The sequence below is a fragment of the Hippoglossus stenolepis genome, chromosome 17 (genome assembly GCF_022539355.2).
Source record: "Hippoglossus stenolepis isolate QCI-W04-F060 chromosome 17, HSTE1.2, whole genome shotgun sequence".
NCBI lineage: Eukaryota > Metazoa > Chordata > Actinopteri > Pleuronectiformes > Pleuronectidae > Hippoglossus > Hippoglossus stenolepis.
Window position 1 is genome coordinate 13,653,661 of NC_061499.1, and position 22,176 is coordinate 13,675,836.

The 22,176-nt window shown below is 41.8% G+C and overlaps 1 protein-coding gene across 6 annotated transcripts; it reads left to right on the top strand.

The window, feature by feature from the left end:
- Positions 1 to 4,836: 4,836 nt before the first annotated feature.
- Positions 4,837 to 21,991, top strand: LOC118124791 (cyclic AMP-responsive element-binding protein 5). 6 transcript variants are annotated; one of them, XM_047344154.1, is made up of 12 exons: positions 4,839 to 5,011; positions 7,280 to 7,346; positions 8,510 to 8,650; positions 8,793 to 8,803; positions 10,510 to 10,619; positions 11,002 to 11,261; positions 14,565 to 14,691; positions 14,982 to 15,053; positions 19,116 to 19,457; positions 19,543 to 19,806; positions 19,894 to 20,002; positions 20,781 to 21,991. In XM_047344154.1, the coding sequence occupies exons 6-12, from the start codon at positions 11,029 to 11,031 to the stop codon at positions 20,912 to 20,914; spliced, it is 1,281 nt and encodes a 426-aa protein (XP_047200110.1). In that variant the 5' UTR covers positions 4,839 to 5,011; positions 7,280 to 7,346; positions 8,510 to 8,650; positions 8,793 to 8,803; positions 10,510 to 10,619; positions 11,002 to 11,028; the 3' UTR covers positions 20,915 to 21,991. The 6 variants fall into 6 exon arrangements, with proteins under 6 accessions (XP_035038824.1, XP_047200110.1, XP_035038825.1 ...); XM_035182934.2 differs by lacking the exon at positions 8,793 to 8,803; XM_035182931.2 differs by lacking the exon at positions 8,793 to 8,803 and having other exon boundaries at positions 4,840 to 5,011; positions 8,557 to 8,650.
- Positions 21,992 to 22,176: the final 185 nt, after the last annotated feature.

Consider the following 22,176-nt stretch of genomic DNA (forward strand, 5'->3'; position numbering starts at 1 on the left):
ACGGTGGGGGTGGGGATGGGGGAAGGAGGAGGGCTGGCTGGTGGGTGCCTACGTCATGACCTGCCTACCTGTTGGGTGCATATATATATATATATACAATAACATTATTATAGAAATTATTATACTAAACTAGTAATAGGAATATACCTACCTACCTGTATAAAATAATAAACAAATAAATATAGATAGATCTAATTATTTTATATTAATTCTATTATAGGGAATTATATTATAGATAGCAAGATTATTTTAAAATGTAACTTTATTCAATATAAGATGTGCATATGTCGTCAGGTAGAAAGCATCATTACACGATACAAGAAATCTGATAACAACTAAATAATAGTGTAAAATGTTGACACAATATTACTATTTACTTTCTCATATACTATATATGTTTACTGGTAGAAAACAAGAGATGAATAACATGATAACAGATGGACATATAAAATAAATCAAATGCATATATAAATATAATATATACATTGTATTAATATATTTTACTATTTTTTATTTGTTGTCAGATTTCCTGTATAGTGTCCACTTTTTGCCTAATGTAATATGAATACAGTTTAATATATAATAATTAGATCTATAATCTATTATAATGCAAATAAATCTAAACCTATTGAATTAACAGCAAAGAAACCCATATTGTGCATCAGACTGTGATGGCTTATGCTATGAACGTGGCTTATGAACACTTTTTTAAAAATATTATCTGCAGAGTTAAGACATGTCATTAAAATTATAAGGAATTGGTCATCCAAAAATTATATGGAAGAGTAGCTAATAAAATCTAATATGAATGATACCCTCAAAGTTAAATCAAAGAAATAAAAAAGTCTGTAATGTTTTATAGAACTGGAAATCATTTACTGTAGATGACCTGTGACATGTAATATTCTATACATTTGATCTGCTATTGATGCTTAACTTTAAGCACTAGTCTTTAATAAAACACATAAGAGTCCCTATAGTACTTAAGAGCTGCGTAAATGAATAGGCCTTAGCAGTCATTATAGTATCTGTTGATGTGGACAGAAGTCTGGAGTAGGATCTATAAGTGCTGGGTGACAACTATAAAAAATATCATCATAGTCACAGAATAGCATCTGGTTGTGAACTTTTGATATTCGGTAAATAGTTGCTGTATTACATTTTTTCCAAATATTACTTTTGCCCAGGAAAGATGAATTCTGCTCAATTTCTTTTCAAAATTGTAGTGTAGTCACTTTGAGGAGCATCTGTGTATGAAATGTGCTAAATAAATACTTTCCCCTTACGTTACCTTTTTGTTTTAATGGAGCTGTTTGTGATTATATGATTTTTTCGAAAACATGTAAATCAATCATGGTTTGTGTATCATTTTCAATTGTTTGTTTTCAGTCACTGGCAAAATCACCCAGAATGAACTTCACCCTATATTTGAAATGAAGGTATCTGTGTGCATGAATATGTAGATAATAACAGTTGCCTCTAACAAATTGCCATAAGAGTCTATTACATCCATAAGGTTTAATGATTAATGCTACCCCGTAATGACTCAGTGGTGAGGAGCGCATTTTGTTGTATGTGTGTGTGTGTGTCCTTAAATCACTACGGTTGGCTAACCAGGGACGGCTGGCCTGTGTTGGACCTGTTAATCGAGCGTTAAAACGGCCCGTCATAAACATCTGGCTACAGACTTCTGCAAACAACCTTAGGACCTGGGAGCACACTCTCTCTCTCTCTCTCTCTCTCTCTCTCTCTCTCTCTCTCTCTCTCTCTCTCTCTCTCTCTCTCTCTCTCTCTCTCTCTCACCGCCCTCTGTCCACCAAACTGTATGAAACACAGCAACACACACACAATATCTCAGAAACCCACTCATTCACTGCTACACACACTCCCACAAACAACATGACATCACCAGCATCCACGGTCTCTCGCACATGTACAGAACTGAGATTCGGTGACTTCATCGGCCGAACACAGATGTTCTCTCTTACACACAAACGTGTAGACACACACTCAACATAAACACACTCATTACACACACATGGTGCATCGGACCTGTGACAGTGACGCAGTTCCAACACCATTACGTAAATGAGAAGTGCTAGCATGTGTTGTGGAACGCAAAGGGAGAAAGGGGACAGACACAGAGAGAGTTTATGGTGCATGACATCATCTGATCTGAGGTCTGTGGGCGGCGCACAGTGTAGCAGTTTTGGGGAGAGATCCCAAACTCGCGTGGATTTGCTGGTTATGAGCCTTTTATTTGCTGCAAACAAACAGCCCCAATCAGTGCGATGACCAAAGCACAACTCCGGGTTTACACATGCTGCACATCGTGTGGACCAAACAAAATCATAACAAACATCCGAACCCACCGGTGGTCTGCTCCTGAGTGGATCTGCATGCGAGGCCAGAGTTTGATGTAAATTTAACTCTAACCATTACATAAGCGGATGAGTCTAACTTGTATACTTGGATGCTGTTGGAAGTATCTGTTTCCATTTACTTTTTAAGTCCGCACATTAGTCCCGCGTTATGCTCCACAATTCACGGATAGAAATAGTCGGAAACCGCAGTGTATCACAGCAACAGCTGAGCCAGAGGAGTGATGTAGCCACAGTGCGCAGATAATGTGACACGGGCTTTGGAGGTCAGTAAGTTTGTTTGACCTTTGACCTTTTTTTTCCCTACAGACAAGGTGACATCAAGCTCCAAGTGGGCAGCTCTCTCAAAGCTCCCACTCTGACTGCTAAGAGCCGAGCGGAGGTGAAGATGCCAGATGGTAATGGCTAGTGTTGCCACTGAGTTATAGAGGCAGTTGTAATCTCAGTGGCATTGTCTGCTCCAGGGCAGCAGCCAGAGACTTCCTGGCTGCCGTCACACACTCCTCAGTATGACTGCATTCTTCCCAGGCGCACTCACACTCACACTCACACTCACACTCACACTCACACACACCAAGAGACACACACATGCTGTAAAACATCCCTTATCCTCACTGAAAACAAAACTCGGTGAATCACATACATGTGGGGGAAGAGCTCAAAACACAGAGTGACATCATCACAACTTCCTGTTTCTTCTCTGTTGCCACGGAGACCTGGATTTGCATACTTTAGGCGATTGGTGGATGATGAGTCAGTACAGTTCAGTCCCGTGTTGCTCTTCAACCACAACAAAACCATAGCCCCTACTCTGTTCAGCTCCTGCCCGGCCTGGAGCACCGGAAAGCTTTGACCAAACATGGCTGAGATGTGACTCCATGGCTCAGCTCAGTGGAGGTGTGAATGACCAGAGTCTCTCCTGCATGGGGTTTGTGTGGCCAATGGGATTTCATGACATACAACATGTCAGTTCCCTAACAGTGTATATGTTTTTGGTTTTGGAAACATTAAATCTGTGCTAATTGACTGAAATCCTTAAAGGGGATACAAAGGCCTTTACACTATAATGAAAAGTAGGTGGGGTAGAATTCAAAGCTTTATTATCCAACACTTACTTTCACTGAATGGCTTTTACTTGATTGTTTCTTGCAATTAGCTAAATGAGCTTGATTGTTTTTTCTGCTGTCATTGATTTTAGATATTCTATCATTTGCTGTATTTGATTGAAATGACATTCTTGTTTTTAATTTGTCCTCTTTGTGAAGCACTTTGTAACTGCTGAAGGGGCTTTATAAGTCATTACTATTATTATTACAATATATTTTGTGATTACTGTAATACAATATGTAAACCTTTATGTGTATGAATCGTATCTATTAATTATGTTTTTTCTGCGCGATTGTTGGTTGTTTCACCTAAGATATGTCATGTTGTGCTTGCTGGTTAAATGACTATAAGTTATTATTATAAATGATAAATGTTATAAAGTGTTATAAATGTTTTGAGGTCTTCCATGAAAAATAAATATTTATCTCAATGAGAGCAACTGATAGAAAAGCCTCATTAGAGAAAACAGAGGCCACTGCAAAATGTATTATTATAGCTTATATGTAACAGTTGTCAAGGTCGGACGATGGAGAATGTAACACAATAATAAACCAGTTCTCACAAGTTTCCAAGTCAAAGTATAGTTTGTAACTTAAATTGTGCAGAAGACCTTCAAACTTACAAGGGATATTCACCATCTTGTCCGATGTTCTAAAATGTCCTCACACTAGACTCAAGTCTAGATAAACAATATTTTTGTATTGAAGTGTCCATATTATGTACATATTCTGTATTTTCTGTTTATACATCTTTTTATGTATTTATTCTATTGCCCTTTTTTTATTTTTTATCTCTATTCTCTTATCTACCTCACTCTGACAAGTGAGTTACCCCAGTGTTGGATCAATACAATTATACCTCACAGCAAATCCCACACACACACACACACACACACACACACACACACACACACACACACACACACACACACACACACACACACACACACACACACACACACACGAACACACACACAAAGCCCGTGCCCTAAACTTGCCTGAATTCTAAAAGATATACCAACAGGCTTGAAATTAAAATATGAAAAAAATGTATATTCTCATAGTAAGAGAACAAACAGCGTCATAATTCTGAGAGAAGTTTTTGAAAGAAGCTGTTGCTCATTTAGACGCATGAACTCGATCCAGCCGCCGGGACGTCCCGCTCAGACACAAAGTGAGGAGAGGGTGAAAATAAAAAACAACTCATCCTCCCCCACCCCACCCCACCCGGTCTGGCCCCGTTGTCCCGTCACGTTGCCTCCGGTGCGTGTGACTCCACCGGCGGTTCCAGCTCCACCACTTCACCGCGGCTCCCGTCCCGTACCGTCCCCCTACCGGCCGGTGCCGTAACCCCGCCCCCCTTCCCCTCTCTCCGTACGGGACCGCAATGATTTAGAAGTTCAGGAATCCCACGTGACGTCACCGGGAGGATGATGTAATGCTTCTGTAAATAGAACGTATTGTAATCTCGCTCCAGTCCAACGTGGTTCCTCCGGAGCGCCGCTCGTCCCGCGCGACTCGTCGGTAAGCGATCGACACCCTCCATTCAGGGAAACACACTTTAAACTCACCGCACCGACACAGCAAACCCGCACACGTCTGTTATTCATGTTTTTTTTCCATATTTTACTCTCTTAGTTATAAGTTTTTTGTTTTTTCCATCGCGTTGAGCGCTGGTGTCTATTTGGGGGGTGTGACAGCAGCGGGCTCGTACAGCTGGGTGCCGGTGTTTTATGAAAGGTGGGGGGTGGGGTGGGGGGGGGGGCAGGTTGACTTCACGGAGCCGTAGATAACGGGGACCCACACCGGGTCATGTTGCCCGGAGTGGCCGGAGGATGCGCCGCTCACTGCCGCTGTACTTGGGCTGATCGCGCTCCACTCGCCGGTTGTTGACGTTCATCCGCCGAAACATGGGAACTTTGAGGGGCAGTGAGTCGCTTTTAAACTTTCTGAACTTGTGTCTCCATCCGCGAGCGGAGAGGTGTTTAAAAAAAGAAGAAGTTCTGTCGTGTCATTCATCGTCCGTTGCTGTCGTGATCATGAGGAAGAGGCGGGAAATATAAGTTTTTTTCTAATGTATTATTGGTGCTTGTTAATCCGTCTTAAATGGGCAGCGTGTCTGTTGGATTTATGTATTATAGGGGTGACGTCACTGTGCATTGATGTAACCACTGTGACAGAAGGTTTTGGGGGAAATGTGCTGAGTCTGCTCGTGTGCTACAAAAGCTGCCAGAGCAAGAGGGAAAAAACTGTTGAGGACAGTTATGATTATCTTTAATAGTGTTAGTTTTTTGTTTGTATGAAATATCACATTATGTTACATGATTACAAGAAGTGATACACACTACATTTTAGTGACATGAAATGTATTAAACAATGATAACCTGTGTTTTAACTGAGTTATCATGCCTTTGTATTTACCTACAAGTGGGGTATTGTGAACACATTCTGTCTTATAACACACAAACCTTTATGCCCACACTCACACTAACGCACACACATGCGCGCACACATGCACGCACGCACACTTATGAAGTCACCTTGCCCGGGGTTGGAAAATGGGGGCTGAGGCAGGTTCAAACCTGTCAGGAGAGCAGGCCTAACAGCGCTGCCCTCCCTCTGCCACCTCCCTCCCTCATTCCATTTCTCCTCCATTCATTGTGTCATCCTCCTCTCTCCCTCTCCCTCTCTCTCTTTCTCTCTGTCTCTCCCTCTCCCTCTTTCTCTGTCGCTCTCTCACTGCCACTTGCCCTTTCCATTCCCCTCTCCATCACCCTAATGTAACCCACACACACACACACACACACACACACACACACACACACACACACACACACACATACACACACTTTCCATTTCTTATGGAAGCATGTACTTTTGGCCTGTCTTTCCACGCTGCTTTCTTTAGCTCTCACTGTTTCCCATAACATCAGGACCTGCTCTCGGCTCATGTAGTAGACCCAAAAGTTTTAGAGCGCTTTTACCTGCGAATATGTATCCAATGCATAACTCATAATCTCCACCTAAGAGACACTTCTTCTTCTTCTTCTTCTTCTTCTTCTTCTTCTTCTTCTTCTTCTTCTTCTTCTTCTTCTTCTTCTTCTTCTTCTTCTTCTTCTTCTTCTTCTTCTTCTTCTTCTTCTTCGACCTGATGACCTCTGTGTCATCTCTGGGAGTGTGTGAATCTTCTGGTGACATGCGGCTCGGAGGAATGCCTCGGGTCAGGGAGGCTTCTTCCTTTGCTCTCAGTGGAAAATGAAGGGGCCAGTAGCAGTTGCACTTTGTCATAATTACCCCTCCGCCCCATCACTGGTTTAATATCTCCTCATCATGGAGAGCAGGCTGGGTCAAGCCTGGGTTAGTATTGAGGTGCAAGCGAGTTTTGTTATTATGCTCTATTCTGCGTTTGTGTTGATATTTTTTGTATCCGAGCCTATGTGGTGACTTGATTTTTATGTCACGTGACTACACTTTGCAAGGACTTTGAGGCCCTTTGGTTTTTACAGTAATGGATAGTTAGGAAAAACACAAAGTGCTTCTCTGTATTACAGTATTTGTCCTGAAAACAACGATTTGTGTTCAGCAGAGATTTGTGACATCCATCATCTGTGGCCTCTATCTCATTACACACCTCTTCAACAATGCTTCCACGACAATATGTCATGTTCGGAGGAGAACTGTATCATACACAGTTACTGGTGGTGGGAACTGTCTGTGTAAATACAAATGTAAGCGTCATGAGGCAGTGTGATGATGCCGCAGGTTAAGTTTGCTCTTCTTCTGCTTTTGTAGGTTTGTGGATGACATGAATGAAAAACAGGACAGGCCTTATGTGTGCGGCGCCCCGGGCTGCTCTCAGGTTAGTTGTGTGTACTGTGTGTGTGAGTAAGACCTTCGCTAAAGAGGCCACAAATCCCAAAGAAAAATAATCATTATAAATCTTATAAATTAAACAATTAAATGTTGTAGACAGGATTATTTCACATGCTTATTAATTATGGAAACTGAGTGTTATATGAGGTCAACTGTGCAGGCTTGGTGTCTGTTTGCTGGGAAAAAAAGAGAGTGGATTTCCAGGCTCATAATTATAGGATTGTTCAAGACTTAAGATGTGATTTGTCATATAATCACACAATATGTGTGTTTACCATACTCCTAAGGCTGTCTGAGATTAATTATTATATTATTAGAATAGTAGTAAAAACCAGAATCACCAGCACCAATTCACTCAAGCTGCAACAAATTTCACACACTCATATAGTTTCCTTAATGTCATGAATTATTCTCTGGGAAATTGGTTGAAAAAATAATCTCACAATGTTAAAGAAAGTGAAAAAAAAAATCCCTGGATCTGCCCCCTGATCTGGATCTGCACCAAAAAGTTAAGGATTCTTTCGTGACCTATACTGCATCCATTCACTATGTGTCATGGAATTCTGCCGTTCTTTTTGTGTGTAATCTTGCTCACAAACACACAAATAAAACCAACAAACAAATGGATAGAGTTAAAAACACAGCTATAACTGAGTGATTTTTTGTTATATGAGGTCAACTGTGCAGCCTTGGTGTCTATGCTTGTGGATTTCCAGGCTAATAATTATTGGATTGTTCAGGATTTTAGATTAAATGTTTTATTTGTAATATGAACGTTCAATATGTACACATAGCGTACTCTTAAGGAATAGAAAAAGAAATACAATGGATGTAGCACAAAGCACCAGACCTGGGGTGACAGGGTTTATTCCAGTGCTGCCCCTCCCTCTGGAACGGTCTCCCCAAACTAATCAGAGACTGGACTGAACTGTCCACCTTCAAAGCACAAATTTAAAAATCACCTTTTCAGAGCTGCTTTTAATGTTTGATTATGATGTGTATCATTATTTCATTATTATTATTATTACTATTATCATTATTATTAAAGATAATATGTCTATATACAGTAGTTGACCATTATGACTGATAAGACAGGCCAAGGGGCTGATTTAACCAAACGTCCCCTCCTGTGTGTGTCATGTCGAACAGCTGCACGCATCTCTTCACCTCTTTCTCACTCTGTCGGTGTGCTGCAGCGCTTCCAGTCAGAGGAGCACCTGATCATCCACAGACGCAAGCATGAGATGACCCTCAAGTTCCCCGCCATCAAAGCAGACACGGCCTTTACAGGTGAGACGCACGGCACTTGAGTTTCCTCCGACAGCCACCGATCATGTTAAAGGGATAGTTTGCTTTTTTAATTTGCAGCTTGGTCCCTTTATATGCCCATAAACACTGTTAATCTTTTCCCCCCCCATCTTTTTTTGCTCAGATATACTCCAGGTCACTCAGTTCAGCTGTTGTATCACTGCATGTTTCTGTGTGTGTGTGTGTGTGTGTGTGTGTGTGCGTTTGTGTGCATGTGGTGACCCCTTCTCAGGATCAGTGCTCGATGAGCAAATGATGGTGCGTGATATTCAGTATGAAATCAGATAAGCTCGACACAAGCTTCCTTCCCTTCAGATAGGCTGTGCTGTGACATGGAGCTGCTCATGTTGCAGCATGAACACTGTACCCCATCAGATTAGACCAAACATAGTGATAGTGCCATTAGCGACAGCCCACTTGGATTTAGAGCAGTGGGGCGGGGGTCCAGTGCGCAGGGGTCAGCACAAGTCATCTTGAATATTGTAATCTTTATTTGGATATCGGGTAAAAGTGAGGGACAATCTACCGGGAGAATTGCATGGATGTTACTATGTATTTACTCACAGGGAACCTTAATTTAGCCTATAGCACTTAACCCAATTTGTTATCATGTACACCAGGGATTGTGGATTATGTTAATTTACTGCTACATAGACAAAATATTTATCAGTATCAAATTCACCAACATGAGTAAATCACTGTAAATCAATTACTTTTATAACTAAATAATTTGCCCTTCACTTCCTTGAATAACTGTCAGAAAAAAAGTAAAAAATGACAAAGAGACCAATGTATGTGTTCGGATAGATTTTCTTCTCCAAAATCTAAAGATGTTCAATTTTCTTTTCATATGCAACAAAGAAAGGCAGCAAATACTCACATTTAAGGTGCAGGAACCAGAGAGTGTTTGGCGTGTTCACTTACCGAATAATAATTACAGAAACAATTAATTTTTGTTGATCAATTAACTGATTAATCAGCTTATGATTTCATCTGGAAAGTGTTAAGATATATCTTTTAAAAACGGACTGCTTCTTTTAGAGATTTTGTACATTCCTCATCTTCCTTCTCTACTTTCGAGGCGTAATTGTCGTCATTCAAAAAACATCTGCTGACCCGACAAGAATCTGTTATGGGAGTGCACAGATTTTGTGTCCCATTGTGTTGTAGATGCCTTTCGTGATAGAAAAAATGTCTTTAAAACTCAAACAATGTAATACTGAATATAACAATGAATCATTTCAAATAAAAACATGAAAAAAAATGCTATTAATTAATGGCAAAATCAGTGATCTATTAGACAGCTCTAGAAATGCTTCACAGCTTTAAGGTTGTAAATATAAAAGCGTCCACGCAGCTAATATAGGATGCACAAAAGCAGCATGATGAGTGGCTTAACTATCCGGCCTTGGACCGCCATGATGCACCCACTACCAGACCACTGTCATGTGACACTGGCTGTAACCATAGAAACAGCTGTCTGTCTGCACATAAACATCAGCCTGACATCTGACCTCTGCGCTCTGTGTGCATGTGTGTGTGTGTGTGTGTGTGTGTGTGTGTGTGTGTGTGTGTGTGTGTGTGTGTGTGTGACTGTCCTGCAGCTTGTCACATCTCCTGCAGGAAATCTTATGTCAAAACAAAGAGCCCGGCTGACCTTTGACCCCTGCATGTTTAGATGGCTCAGAGAGTCAGACTGATGTTATCTCAGGCAGAGACAGAGCGCGGCAGAGAGGAGACTTGTTTCTCCTCTAGCAAATAAGCCAATACATGAATGTCTCCTCGTTTTTTAAAAATCGCTTCTCCTTTTTTGTGTGTTTATTCATTCGCGATGACTCTAGACCAGACGCCAACTCCAACACGATTTTTGCAGAACTGTGAAGAGGTTGGTCTGTTCAAGGAGATAGAGGAAGAGTTTCTTCAAGCACAAGAAGAGGAAAAGAGCAAACAGGTGAATTCACAAGAAAACATAGTATATAAGTAAAATTACAAAGAAATTCACATAAAAAGGAAGATTGAAGACAGACTTGTTACTGGTGTTTGCTTCTGAAGTCCGTACATTTTGTGTTTTGATTGACACTGGAGTGTGAGGGAGATAAAATCAGTCAGACCCAATTAGGCGTCTGCAGATATCTGACCTCCTGCGAGGAAACACACACCAGACGATCACATTCTGCCCTGTAAATGAAATAGCTAGACATCAAACACACCTACAAAACATTTACACATGCATGTACCTCAGATCACAAAACACACACACAGTGAAAGCAGATATTGCTGTCTGAGTTCAAAAGTGGTCCCAGCTGTTTGTCACTCCCGCCTCTCCCCCGCAGACGCTTACCCATAATGGGCCGTCCTGTATGAGCCAGCACCAGCTCAAACCCCAGCTTCAGCTCCAGCACACGCATCCCCAGCCTCAGCACCCACATCCCCAGCCACCGCTGCACCATCCCCACCCCCACGCTGTGCAACGTCCACAGTGTCATGGCCCCATGATGGGCCCCAGCTGCAACCTGGCTGCCCAGCAAACGCTGTCCTCCTCCCAGTCCGGATCGGTCATCACCCAGGCTTCTTCCACGCTCACACACTCAGGGTGAGTATCAGTGCACACTCACACACTTTAATATTGATTCATTCATGCAGCAATGCTTCACATACATACATATTCCTTTTTTCCTATCTGCCTTTTCTCACCCTTTCTTCCTCACCTTCACCCCGTCTCGCCCTTCCTGTTTCTGACATATTATAACTCATTCTGTCTGGTGAAGACTGGCATTTCCCCCCTGCATAATTTATCACTGCACTAATGAACTGAGAGAAATAGCGGGTTAAAAAAATTAAATTTGTCAATTTACTAAGAGAACAAAGTAATAGCAAAAGAGATGGAGAACCACCGAATAACGACACCACCGTTATGTTTAGGGTTATGTTTTTTTTTTTGAGACTCCGAGTCTGTCAGCGTCTGGGCAGCTTCCACGGCTCCCTGGTTATCACCCAGTTCAAGAGACAGATTAGAGGAGTTCCTGTCTTTCATCTGATCAGCTCCCAGCAGCTGCTCCCCCCTTTTCCCAACAGCTCAGTTTTTAGGATTTGTGAACGGCAGTAGACGCTCAGCCATGTGAATATTAGATTACATAGTGAGTTTAATGGGTTAAGTGTAAATTATGACAGCAATTTCAATCTTGGCCTGTATTGTAATGAGAAACAGTTTTTGGTTTGATATTACCATGTCAAATTTGAATGAATGCAACAATTTAACACAATTTAATCATTTTATTAAATTAAAATGTCACATGAATTAATAACTTTTTTTAAATAAAACTCTATAAGACTAAAAATTCTAAATTCTTTAGCCACAGGCTGGGACAATTTAAATTTTAAATGAAGAATTAATGAATTAATCTATATTAAAATGTTATGCTAATTTATATTACATTAAATTACATAAATACATACATTATATTACATGACAGTACATAAACTCATTTATATATTTCACCATTTTAATTTGAAGATTTAGCAAATTTTATAATTCATAGATGTGTTCAAATTTGAAGTGTTTCACTGTATTTTCCCATTTATATTATATTATATTATATTATATTATATTGTATAGTATAGTGGGCTTTTTGTAATTTTTGTACTGATGCGTCTCCAGTGAATAAATTTAATTCTTTGGTTTCATGTTAACATTTTTTAACAGCGTTTATGTTGTTGTTGTTTTTCCTCTGATAATTTTTGCATTGTAATTGATGTTTTGAGAATATAGGGTATTGACATCAACCGTGGGAAGAGATGGGAATGAAATGGTACCAGGCCTCAAGAGAGATTCAAATGGGGAAGTTGCAGACATTGTCAACACTTAGAATCCCACCAGAGTGCCTGATATTTATGAGATTATTCTTTATAGTTTGGAGGCTCAGAAGGATTTTTTAACTTTTCTTCTCTTATCTAAAATCTTACACTTTCTTATCTCCTCTCTACGAACCTATTACTCATGAATGCTTGCATCAGATAGAGCAGAGAAACCAAGCCTCTGTCACGGTGACATAATAACGTCCGCACATCTGTCCAGGACCAGTCAGGACAGTGAAGAGAGAGAGAGAGGGAGAGGGAGAGAGAGAGGAGAGGGGGGAGAGGGAGAGCTGACAATAAATCAGTACCAGCTGATTCTAGACACAGCGTTAGTCAGTGAAACCAGCAAAGTGTAACTAAATGAACCATGGATTGTGAGTCTGACTGTTTCTCCTCGTGTTTATCACCGGTTTCCATAGCAACCTGGTCTCTGAGTGTCTGGCGGTTGGCCCGGTAGAACTGTTGTGGTTACATTAGGAAATGTTGTTTTGGTTTGTCTGAACCATGTTGTGCGTTAAACGGGGGCCACATAGCCCAGATTCAGTGATGACATCATTGCCGATGACCTCAGCACGGCCACGGAGGCCCACGCTGTCTGATTGGCCGGGAGCCAGAGCGGTTAGGTCAGCACATGGCACCCTGGGTTTCTGCATTCCCCGCTGTGATCCCTGAGCTTCTCTCCTCCCTCCCAAGCTGCCACTTTTTTTTCCTTCCCTCCCTTTTCTTTCACTTTTTTCGACTCGTCATAGTTTCCATTGTCATCAGCTCACCTCGAACCTCTGTTTACGCCTTTTTACTCATGTACGATAACTCTTTTTTTTTTGGGGCTTCACATTTTTGATCAACCAGAACAACCAGAAGTGTTGGTTCATCCAGGTTACAGCATATTTACTCGCTCACTTCCAGTGGTTTTCAGCTGTAGTTTCATTTTTATGTGCCCACATTTTGGGGAAATCTGCCATTTTTTTCTCAACTGGGTTGTGATCAAATTATTTTAATCAGCATATGCACTCATTCAGCTGCATCTAGACAATGTGAAACACTTAATCACACTAAAGAAGAGCACAAGAGGAAACATTTTATTTACCAAGACCGGATAAAAATTACTTTAAGAAGGCTTTATCACATTGGTAAGAAAGAATTATAGTTAGAACAGGAGAAAATAGGCCAAGTTCAACTGTTTAAATTATATACAATTTAGCCTACAATTATGGCAAAACAGTTTTTGTCGTTGTAGAATGACAGTGAAAAGAATTAGACTTGTGGCGCAACATTTAAAAATAACATATTTAGCCTAATAATTCGATAGAATCATCTTTTTCCAATAACAATGTGTTATCCTGTGTGAACAACTCTTCACAGTAAAGGTCTGTGATAGGTTATCCATTAAAAAACACAGGATTGTTTCTGAAAAGACACATTATTGTTTTATAATGTAATTTTTCCATTCACCTTCATTGTTTTGGGGTGAAGGTAAAAATCCAAGGAACAGATATTTCAAAACTGAAAACATTAACCGGAACTAGACTCATGTTTTGATACCTCTAGAGGTAAGTGTGAGGTTAAGATTCTTTTTTTATTTTATTTTTTTTTATTTTGGTGAACAAACCCTTTGAAATAAAAGAAATACGGGCAGATGGCTCTTGTTGACTTTCTCCTTTGAGTCATAGTTAACATGAGTAGTAGTGTTGTGGGTAGCACTGTCGCCTCCCCCGGTTCGCCTCCTGGTTTCATTTATCTCTGCATGGGTATTCTCCGGCCTCCTCCCGCAAGTTAATTGGATACTCTAAATTAACATTAGGTTGGAATGTGAGCATGAATGGTTGTTTGTCTCTGTGTGTTGGCCCTGCGATACCTGTCCAGGGTTTACCCCGCCTCTCGTCCAATGTCAGCTGGGATTGGCTCCAGCTCCCGCCTGTGACCCTCAAAGGTTAAGCTGTAAAGATAAAGGATGGATGGATCTATCTGAAACTCATTTTCTATTAAGACAGCTAATAAAGGTTTCACTTTGTGACCCGTCCCTCCTTCTCTCTGCGCACAGCCCAGTTCCCGGGCCGCTGTCCTCCCTCCTTTACATGCGGAACAGACAGAGGCAACCGTTGCCGGCCTCCTTACCTGGCACGCTGCCTGATCCCGCCATGCAGGGAGCGTCTGCGCAGCACATGCCTGTAAGTATAATACAAGTTATCCACACACACACTCAAACACACACACACACACACACTTGCATGCATTATCATTTATACATGCAGGTAAAGTGGCCAAAGTGGTCAAGATCCCCCGAGTTAGAAATATTCATGGCTGACAGAAGAATTCACTTCACTCTTGTGGATGAATTAATGAAAAGTGTCAAACTCCAGATGGATGTGACCTTGAGGACCGTGTACGTGTTGGTGCTGATGCTTTCTCTTGTCACGGTTGAAAGGTTATTTTTGTGTCAATTTCTTCTTTTATTCAGATAGAGAAGCAGATGTCTTGTCTAATGGGGATACCAGGTCCCGTACACAACCCCGCCTGTTCCTCGCCTCAGGTACTGACCACCAGTCATATTATCTTTCTATCTCGGTGGAATATTCTTTTTCTTCCCCCGGTGATAACGCTGTGCTTTGCTGAGGGAGTAATAACCATTTTAGACAATATTAGGTGTAACGGCTAGACCGCTAGTGGTACATGCATGTGGTTTTAAAGGAACATAAAGGAATATTTTTGCTTTCTGGCGGAGGGTTAGAAAAGTTTGAAACGGTGAGTTTAGCTCTGTGCAGCAGGAACAAAACTAGCCTATAGCTGTGTTCCAATTTAGGGGCCGCCTATAGAGGACACGGTCTACCAAGCCCACGAAGGAAGAGGTCCTTGTGGGCCGTGTAGAAGATGAAGGCCAAACTGAAATGAGAGCATTTGTTCGACAGAGGCTTTTCATGATTGGAGTGTGATACCCAATCACTGGGCATCTCGTCTCATTTCCTCTTTGAAAAATGGTCTGTCATCGCGCAGTGAATCCTGGGATAGGTTGTGTCAGTGTAAGTGTAATACGTGTAAAAAAATAAGACTTTGCTGTTGGGCCCAGACATAGCATATAACCCTCCGTAAAACAGTGAGTTACATTTTTTTTTACAGATTAAACCAATGAAAGATAATATGTTAAATAAGGCAAATGTTTATATCTTTGGACAGATCCATTGTAGATGTTACCCCCCTGTTTTAAATCTTTATGCTAAGCTAAGCTAACTGGCTACAAGCTGTGGTTTCAGATATGAGAGTGGTACTGATTTTCTCATCTAACTCTCTGCCAGAAAGAAAATCAGTGTATTTACTGAAATGTCAAAGTATACCTTTAACTCTATGATATCATTCTTCTCTTCTCTATACACATCCAAATATTATGACAAGTGTGCTGGCATTATTATCTGGGAGTATTCCAGAGAGGATCTGTATTAATAAAAATAAGCAAATAAGCAAAGAGCAAGGAGAACGAGGTATCACTGAACTGTCAGGTGATTCAGTTTAGATTGCATGGGCGCACTTGGGCCTGGCTCGGTGAACTCGGGTACAATGGCAAATCTTTTACGTTTGTGCTGCAAACAAATCCAACAGCCAGTATGTTTAAGCAAACACATGCCAAAAAAATGGCAGAAAAGCAGCTACATTATATAACAGTAGTGGAATGGGGCTTGAATCTTTCTAATTATACTTGTTTAGCCGGCGTCAAAGACTAAGTGCTTGTCCACCTTTTTCGGAGCTGTCTCCCAATGGGAAGTGACGCACGGTGGAAAAAATGGACCACTATTCAAATATGGCAAATATGGCAAGAAACCCGAATAAAAATAAGCTGGACAGCTTGAACACGTAACAATATATATGGGGACTATGACTTGGCCTGAAATAAAATTCGATGAGAAGACTTTCATTTTTGCTTTAATCCCTGAGTCTCCTGTAGTTTGCCTGATACTGAAAATCTGTTCAGTCAACACTTAAGTGAAAAGGTTTGAAAAAGTATTTAAGCGTTTTGGAACATTAACACAGCACGTGTTGGCTTTAAGCACCAAAATGAGGAAATATGCTGAATCAGACACTCCTTATGACAAAGGTGAAGTTGATTTATTCCTTTTTAATCAGGATATACAGGAAACCGTGATTCAACACTTTAACACACACACACACACAAGACAGGACAGGACGTCACCATCTACATGCTCTCTCCGACTTTTAGGTTGTTATATTTTCCTTGTGTCAACATGCTCTCAATCTCTGCCCTCTTTAATAGTACATTTCCTCTTTCCAGGGGCATGTAGTATGAATTGTTAAATATGTGTGCTATCAAAAGCAACTTCACAGGGAAAACTGTGAAATCACCCTGCAACCACACACACGCGTTCTCCCTCCACACACACACAGTAGAGTCTCCCCGACTTCAGAGGACTTTACGTTGACTTACATTCATTGGATGGAGAATTACTTTAACCTTATCCATACTTACAACGAACCGTTATTTTAACCTCACCTACAAACATGTGTTCACCTTAAATTTCTTGTCAGTAATTATTATATTTCATTGTTTTCATCATGGGGACTTGCAGAGCTTGTGTATAGCGTGGCAAATGAAAAGTGGTTTCAGCTTTCAAAGCCTCTCAGGTCGTAGCTTCAAATCTGAACCTCTCTTCATCTCTTTTACACACACACACACACACACACACACACACACACACACACACACACACACACAGTCATGTCTCCATGACATTCAAGGACATGAAATTGATTTATATTGATTTCCTGGAGACGTACACCAAACTTAACGATAGTTACTCACCGAACCATAACCCTTACCTTAACTTAAACTTAACCTAAATTTTTTTGTGACTTTTTGTCACCATAATGTGACCTTGTAAACAGATCTAAGTCCCCACAACAACAGTAATATCTGGACCACACACAACACACACACATTCTTCAGATTCTATAGTAATTAAGTTGCATTTGATGTTCTGCATTGTCACAGTATGAGAGGAGACTTTGTCTTCCTTAAAAAATCAACGTATTCGATGTATTAACCTCTGTTGTACAGTAACTCCACACTTGGCTCAAGTCGAGTAAAGTAAACATTTGACGAGTGGCTCAGTGTACAGTGTACAGTTTCATGTCTTCATTCACTGATCCCTCCAGACAGAAATATCAGCGTGGTGTGTCATCCAGGCCAAGGCGATCCATGATGTAATCACCAGCCCCAGTGTCAGGGTGTTTCTATGTAGTAAACAGAGAAGAATTACTTGTGTCCCGTCCTCTTGTGTGTGTGTGTGTGTGTGTGTGTGTGTGTGTGTGTGTGTGTGTGTGTGTGCGTGCGTGCGTGCGTGCGTGCGTGCGTGCGTGCGTGCGTGCGTGCGTGCGTGCGTGCGTGCGTGCGTGCGTGTGTGTGTGCGTGTGTTTGACTGGCAGCCTGGCTGGCTGGCTGGTAACGCTGGCACAGACAGCTCAGTGACCTCATCCTTGGCAGCCGCTAAATGTGCTCCCTTTTTTTTTTTTATCACTGAATGGTTGAGAGAGAGAGAAAGAGAGAGGAAGAGAGAGAGAGAGGGGAAAAAAACCCAGCTTCTTCTCTTAAAGAAATATTGTGTAACAGGGAGCAGATAGCAATATTGCCTGGGAGGGGGGGTGGGGAGAGGGGTGATGTCATGCTCCAAACATGACCTCTCCCTCCTCTCTCGCTCTCCTCCTCTGCTGAGCGTAGGAGAAAAGTGAGACGAGGTTTAATTTAGCTCTTACAGTCTGTTTAGTCAGATGATACGCTGGAATGATAAAGTGTGAAGATATCGAGCTGCGGACGGAACACGTTGTCCGTCTTATTTACGGTCGTCTTCACGGGTTGTGTTGTCGAGGATTAGGAGAGACGGTGGCGTTTGACCACGTGGGAGTTTATGGCTGATAGGAGTTATTTACAGGTAGAGGAATATCTGTGGGGATTCTTACCTCTAAGGTTTGGCTGCTTGACCTGAAGTGGTTTGTAGGTCGGGAGGTTAGATCTGCTGTTGCTAATTTAACTGGTTCCTGGAGGTGAAACACACCCCACCCGCCATGACAGACATCTGAAAGTGTTTCCATTGAATCACAAACTCTTCCCCTGTGGTGTTGATGTACCAGCTCAAGTGTACCGACTGCAATGGAACATGACATATCTAATATCTAAATGCCACAGAGGTTATGTTGTATTCAGCATTTGTTTGTTTGTTAGTTAGCAGCATTACACAGAAACTACTGGATTGATTTCCACAAAACCTGCTGGAAGGATGTGATATGGATCGAGGAAGAAGCCATTCAAATTTGGGGGTGGATCCAGGATTATATTTTCACTTTCTTTAACATTGTGATATTGGGGGTCTTTTTTTTTTCTCTCAAGCAATAATGAAGAGATATTGATTTTAAAAAATCTGGTATGTGTTGAGTGCTAATATCTGTGAATAGGTGAAATGAATGATCTGGATTTTGTGAATCTAAATAAATATTTGTGTCACATGTCTCTCTGATGTATATATTGTATATTTGTAGAAGAAAAGTGTGTATACATCAATTCATGTTTTCTAATCTTTTCATCCGAACTCAGAGATCCAAACAGACACTGGGTCATCATTTCCAACAGCACCACCCAGGAATGGTTTCCATCCACAATCCCGGCACATCCATGGGTCATGTGATGGACATGATGTCACAGTGCCACCAGGCCCCTCCGCTACGACACCACCATCATCCTCACCATCCACAGCTTCCAGCTCCAACCCTCCCTTACCCACAGCGGTGCCAAGGCCCTCCTCCGCATCACCTGCAGGGGAACTCGCTCAACCACCAGCTCCACCATTCAGGGAACGCACCGCACGCTCAGGCTCACCAATCACCGCCTTCTCACCTTCACCAGGCATCACCGCCTCCGCTGCCTGTTTCAGCACAGGTACGGTGCTTTACATCTACATGACCCTGTGTTTCTGCACTCAAGCACAGTTAGGTTACCGGTCTTGTTTTTGTTTTGTTTGCAGTTATCACCAGTTGAACAGCAGATGCACCCTTCGCACCATTCTCATTCCCAGCTTGACATGGAGGCAGGGGGTGGCGGGGCACGAGAAGGAGGATGCAGCAACCGTCGCCGGAGGACGGCAGAGCAGGATCCCGACGAGCGCAGGCAGAAGTTTCTAGAGCGCAATCGGGCTGCGGCCACCCGCTGCCGGCAGAAGAGGAAGGTGTGGGTGTCGTCGCTGGAGAAGAAAGCTGAGGAGCTGACGCACACAAACCTGCAGCTACAGGTGGGGCACACAGTCAAGTACACACACACTCACACACACACAATCCACACTTCAAGGATACTGAGTGTTTCTCTGTGATGTTTCCAGAATGAGGTGACGTCGTTGAGGTCAGAGGTGGGTCAGCTCAAGCAGATTCTGCTCACCCACAAGGAATGTCCTGTCACCACCCGGCAGAGAGAATCACAGGGGTACCCCAGTGAGTAAAACCCCCTTACCCTGTACCCGTCGCTAGAAATATCACCAGACGCCTGAAACCAATCATCTCCATCCACCGCTGAGGGTATAATCCAGTCTTGTTATACCAAACCGACCCTCTACACACACAGGGACCTAAAATTTCAACTAAACAGCACTTGAGAGTCAAAACTCTGCTTTTATCCCCATGAGTGCATCCGTTCCTGCACTTTGATTCCTGTGGAGAACCAATCAGGAAGAGGCACTGCACTCTGAACTCTCATTCAAATGAGAATATGTTTCATTTTTCATTCTCATTTAATGAAGCAGCTCTTGCCGGTGTTTAAAATACCCTGGAGTGCAGAGCTCTTGTTGCACTCGCATGAAGTTAGCATGCAGCGAAATGCAGACCATGCCCATCTTGCACTCCAGCCAGGCTAAAGTTAATGTTCAACAATAACTGAACCTGTAACTGACCTTAAAAAATTTAAATACTGCACCTTGTGGCTTTAATGGAAAACAGCCATTACGATTTAAGTGTTGAGCTTTAGAGAACAACGACGGATGCAAAGTTGGCATGTGTTGTATCCATATATTTCTACTGTTGTCTTTTTTTTTACGTGTATGTACAGTATTCAATTGTTAAAAATAAAAGAGATATTTTTCTTTAATCTGTAAACTGTTTTCATTCATCCGGTGGCTCGTATTATAAACCACGTGCGGTCGGGGCCCCGCACCTCACAGAGCGGACAGTCCACACAAGGTCAGTGACTTTGATTGACAGCTGTCTCTGTGTCCAGCTGCAGGAGGAAGTCCCACTCCTGTCGGCCCCGCAGCGTCTCATGTGCTGGCCATCCAACACAACAGCATCTCCACCTCCTCGACAGCTGCGGGCGACACAAGCCCCGACGAGGAGGGGGTACGATTGGACTGAAATATGGTTCTGTCATGAAAGTCTCACCCGACTGTGGATCTCTTTACGTTGCAGATGAAATACTGAACTGGATGGTGAATTTATAAATCCATGTGAACACTGAGGGATTATTTTTTTCAACATTATTCTCATTTTTTTCAAGTTTTCTGCTTCAGAAACACATGCTGAGAGATTTCATTTCCATAACATGTGCAACTAGAGTGGCACTCAGTCAAGCGCATATCTCCGCCAAGGCCCAACAGTCCCCTTAAGTGCAATCAAGGTGCACATACTTATAGAAATCAATCCCTTTATTGATTATTCACAGGAAAATCAGTGAAAATATCAAAGAAAGTGATCAAATAATTCCTGGATCCGCACCAAATATTAAAGGGTTCTTTGTCCCATACCCCATCCTTCCACAAAGTTTTGTGGTGATCCGTCCAGCAATTTTTGCATTATTTTACGTAAACCAACCAACCAACCAACCAACCAACCGATTTGGGTGAAAGCATAATGTCCTTGGCAGGGGAAAAAATGCCCTTTTCTGAAAGCCTTGTTGAAAACTGTGATGCTTCGTGGTGACTGCATCCCGTGTTTGTTCAGAAAATGCCTGTTTCTGTTCACAGCAATCTGACATTGCCTGCTGCCCACTGACTATGCACACCCACACACACAGACACACACACACGTATCATCATATCATAAAGCATAATTTCAGTCTTCTCTCGCTCTAATCTTGCACTAATTTAAAAAAACAAAGCCTATGTATTAGTTTATATCTTTAACTGAGCAGCTGCAAGTGCACACCTTATGCCATTCTGTCAAAACTATGTATTTTTATATATATGTATAACTAATGGAAAGACAAAGAATAAATGTTTATTTTAAGATGTCAAATCAAACCCACGCCTGTCTTGGAAAGCCATTTAAAATACGACTTAACAACTGCCTTGAGATATACTAAATGCCTCGAAGCAACACTTCATGTCTCAAGCCCTGACACAGTAATTTAATTTACACTTTTTGCACTGTAAAGATGTTGACAATCGCTGTAAATCTAATGCTAAAATAAAAACATTTATTCTGGTATTTTTGTTGTGGGTCATTTTACAAGATAAACCCAGTAAACTGTGATTTATGAGATCATCAGTGTGATTCTGGACAAACAGTATGGTCTACTCTGCCATCTAGTGACTGGTTTTATTAGGTGGTGGCTGACCATGATAACTGTAGTGGTCAGCAACTAGATTACATCCTGTTTTTAAGTGGGCTTTTGCCTA

Excerpts from the sequence above, each read along its gene's own strand:
- LOC118124791 (XM_035182931.2), top strand. The coding sequence starts at position 7,293 with ATGAATGAAAAACAGGACAGGCCTTATGTGTGCGGCGCCCCGGGCTGC. Across the intron at positions 14,692-14,981 it reads CGTCTGCGCAGCACATGCCT|ATAGAGAAGCAGATGTCTTG; the intron begins GTAAGTATAATA and ends TCTTTTATTCAG. Across the intron at positions 15,054-19,115 it reads CCGCCTGTTCCTCGCCTCAG|AGATCCAAACAGACACTGGG; the intron begins GTACTGACCACC and ends ATCCGAACTCAG.